Source organism: Apaloderma vittatum, unplaced genomic scaffold (genome assembly GCF_000703405.1).
Source record: "Apaloderma vittatum isolate BGI_N311 unplaced genomic scaffold, ASM70340v1 scaffold25831, whole genome shotgun sequence".
NCBI lineage: Eukaryota > Metazoa > Chordata > Aves > Trogoniformes > Trogonidae > Apaloderma > Apaloderma vittatum.
In genome coordinates this window covers 3001-4394 of record NW_009700021.1, presented here as the reverse complement: position 1 = coordinate 4394, position 1394 = coordinate 3001, and the positions used below count along the sequence as shown (strand labels likewise).

General features: G+C 62.6%; 1 protein-coding gene across 1 annotated transcript in view; it reads right to left on the bottom strand.

The window, feature by feature from the left end:
* Positions 1–1394, bottom strand: part of SRPX2 (sushi-repeat containing protein, X-linked 2) — a gene marked incomplete at its 5' end in the record, with an annotated part of 2035 nt that overhangs the window by 184 nt on the left and 457 nt on the right. The window contains 5 exons of the mRNA XM_009878619.1: positions 312–434; positions 504–637; positions 777–956; positions 1075–1196; positions 1291–1394. The exon at positions 1291–1394 is cut by the window's right edge and continues 10 nt beyond it. Of these exons, the coding sequence (XP_009876921.1) occupies positions 312–434; positions 504–637; positions 777–956; positions 1075–1196; positions 1291–1394 (663 nt within the window). The remainder of the gene's footprint in view (positions 1–311; positions 435–503; positions 638–776; positions 957–1074; positions 1197–1290) is intronic.

Sequence of the window (1394 nt, the reverse complement as noted above, 5' to 3'; positions counted from 1 at the left end):
TGGGGGTGCGAGGGAAAGCCCATGGTCAGGCCTTGGGGGCGCTCTTGAGGGCTGAGCCTGCCCACCCCACAGAGCCGTGCTCAGGTCCTTCTGGGGTGATGGCTCCCATCACTTCCTCAGGGCTGTGACCTCCAGGAGGGTCTAGTGATGCTGTGTTCAGACTGGCTGGGGGGGTGTCCTTTTTTTAGCAGGAAGGGGCCACCCACCAACCTAGTTTCAACCTCATTGCTTGGCCATCCCCAGAGGTGTCCTCATCCCCAGTCCCCTTGCATAGGCACCCAGCTCTGCAGGACAGCCCCCTGTGCCCCCTACCTGAGCTCCTCGATGATGCTGAGGGACAGCTGGTGCTCACGGATGCGTCCCAACTCATGAGGGGGCTGCCCCCCCAGCTCCACGGTGGTGACGTGTCGCAGGTCCAGCCCACAGGCTGCTTGCTGTGGGAAAGGGGTGGTGGTGAGAGGGTGCAGGGTGTGGGGCAGGGGGCAGCAGAAGGGTCTCCTCACCTGCAACATGGAGATCTGCATCTTATAGTAGCGATTAGAGGGGTCAGGGGCTGAGATGATGAGGAGGCGGCGTTTCTCGTGGAACTGATCCAGCAGGCTGGCAGCCGAGTTGACGTCCGTGTTGATCTGCATGGCTGGGGCAAGAGGCAAGTGTGTGTGAGAGGATGCCATTTTTCCTGCCATAACCCTTCCCTCACCCCTTTGCTGTGCTGGGCAGGATCGCTCTCGAGCACCAGGCATCACAGTGGGCAGGTCCTCCCCTGCCCCACTTACGTGCACAAAGGGGCTGGGAGCCCGTCCACGGCTGAGTAGACTGGCAGACCCGCAGGGACGTGCCCTGCCGCTCATAGCCCCCGTCACACAGGTACTCGCAGGTGGCACCGTAGTTGTTGCCGTCGGAGGTGCAGGACAGGTAGCCGTTCTGCGGAGGCTTCAGGATAGGGCAGCGCCTCACTGAGAAGAGGGAGGCTGGGTAAGAACCAGGGGAGATGGGGCACAGCCCTGGCCATGGGGTGCCGAGCCCAGAGAGGTGGGGGAGTGCAGCTGGGACCCCTGAGGGAGCCCACTTCACCTTGGACACGGACACTGAACTTGCAGCTGGCTCGGTTGTACGCCTGGTCGTAGGCAGTGTAGCGGATCACGTGCTCTCCTTCAGGGAATTCAGAACCAGGCTCCGGGCCCCGCAGCATCACCCTGCACCCAGCAGACAGGTTTCTTCATCAGGGTCCTGGAAAGCGGCATCCAGCCCACGCCTTGCCAGCTGTGCCCACAGCACCTCTGCCCTCACCTCTTGATGATGCCGTCAGCAGAGTCCTTCACGCGAGGTGGGTCCCAGTAGACGGTGGCGGTCAGCTTGCCTGGCTCAGCTATCCGCTCCCGCGAGTCTGGGCA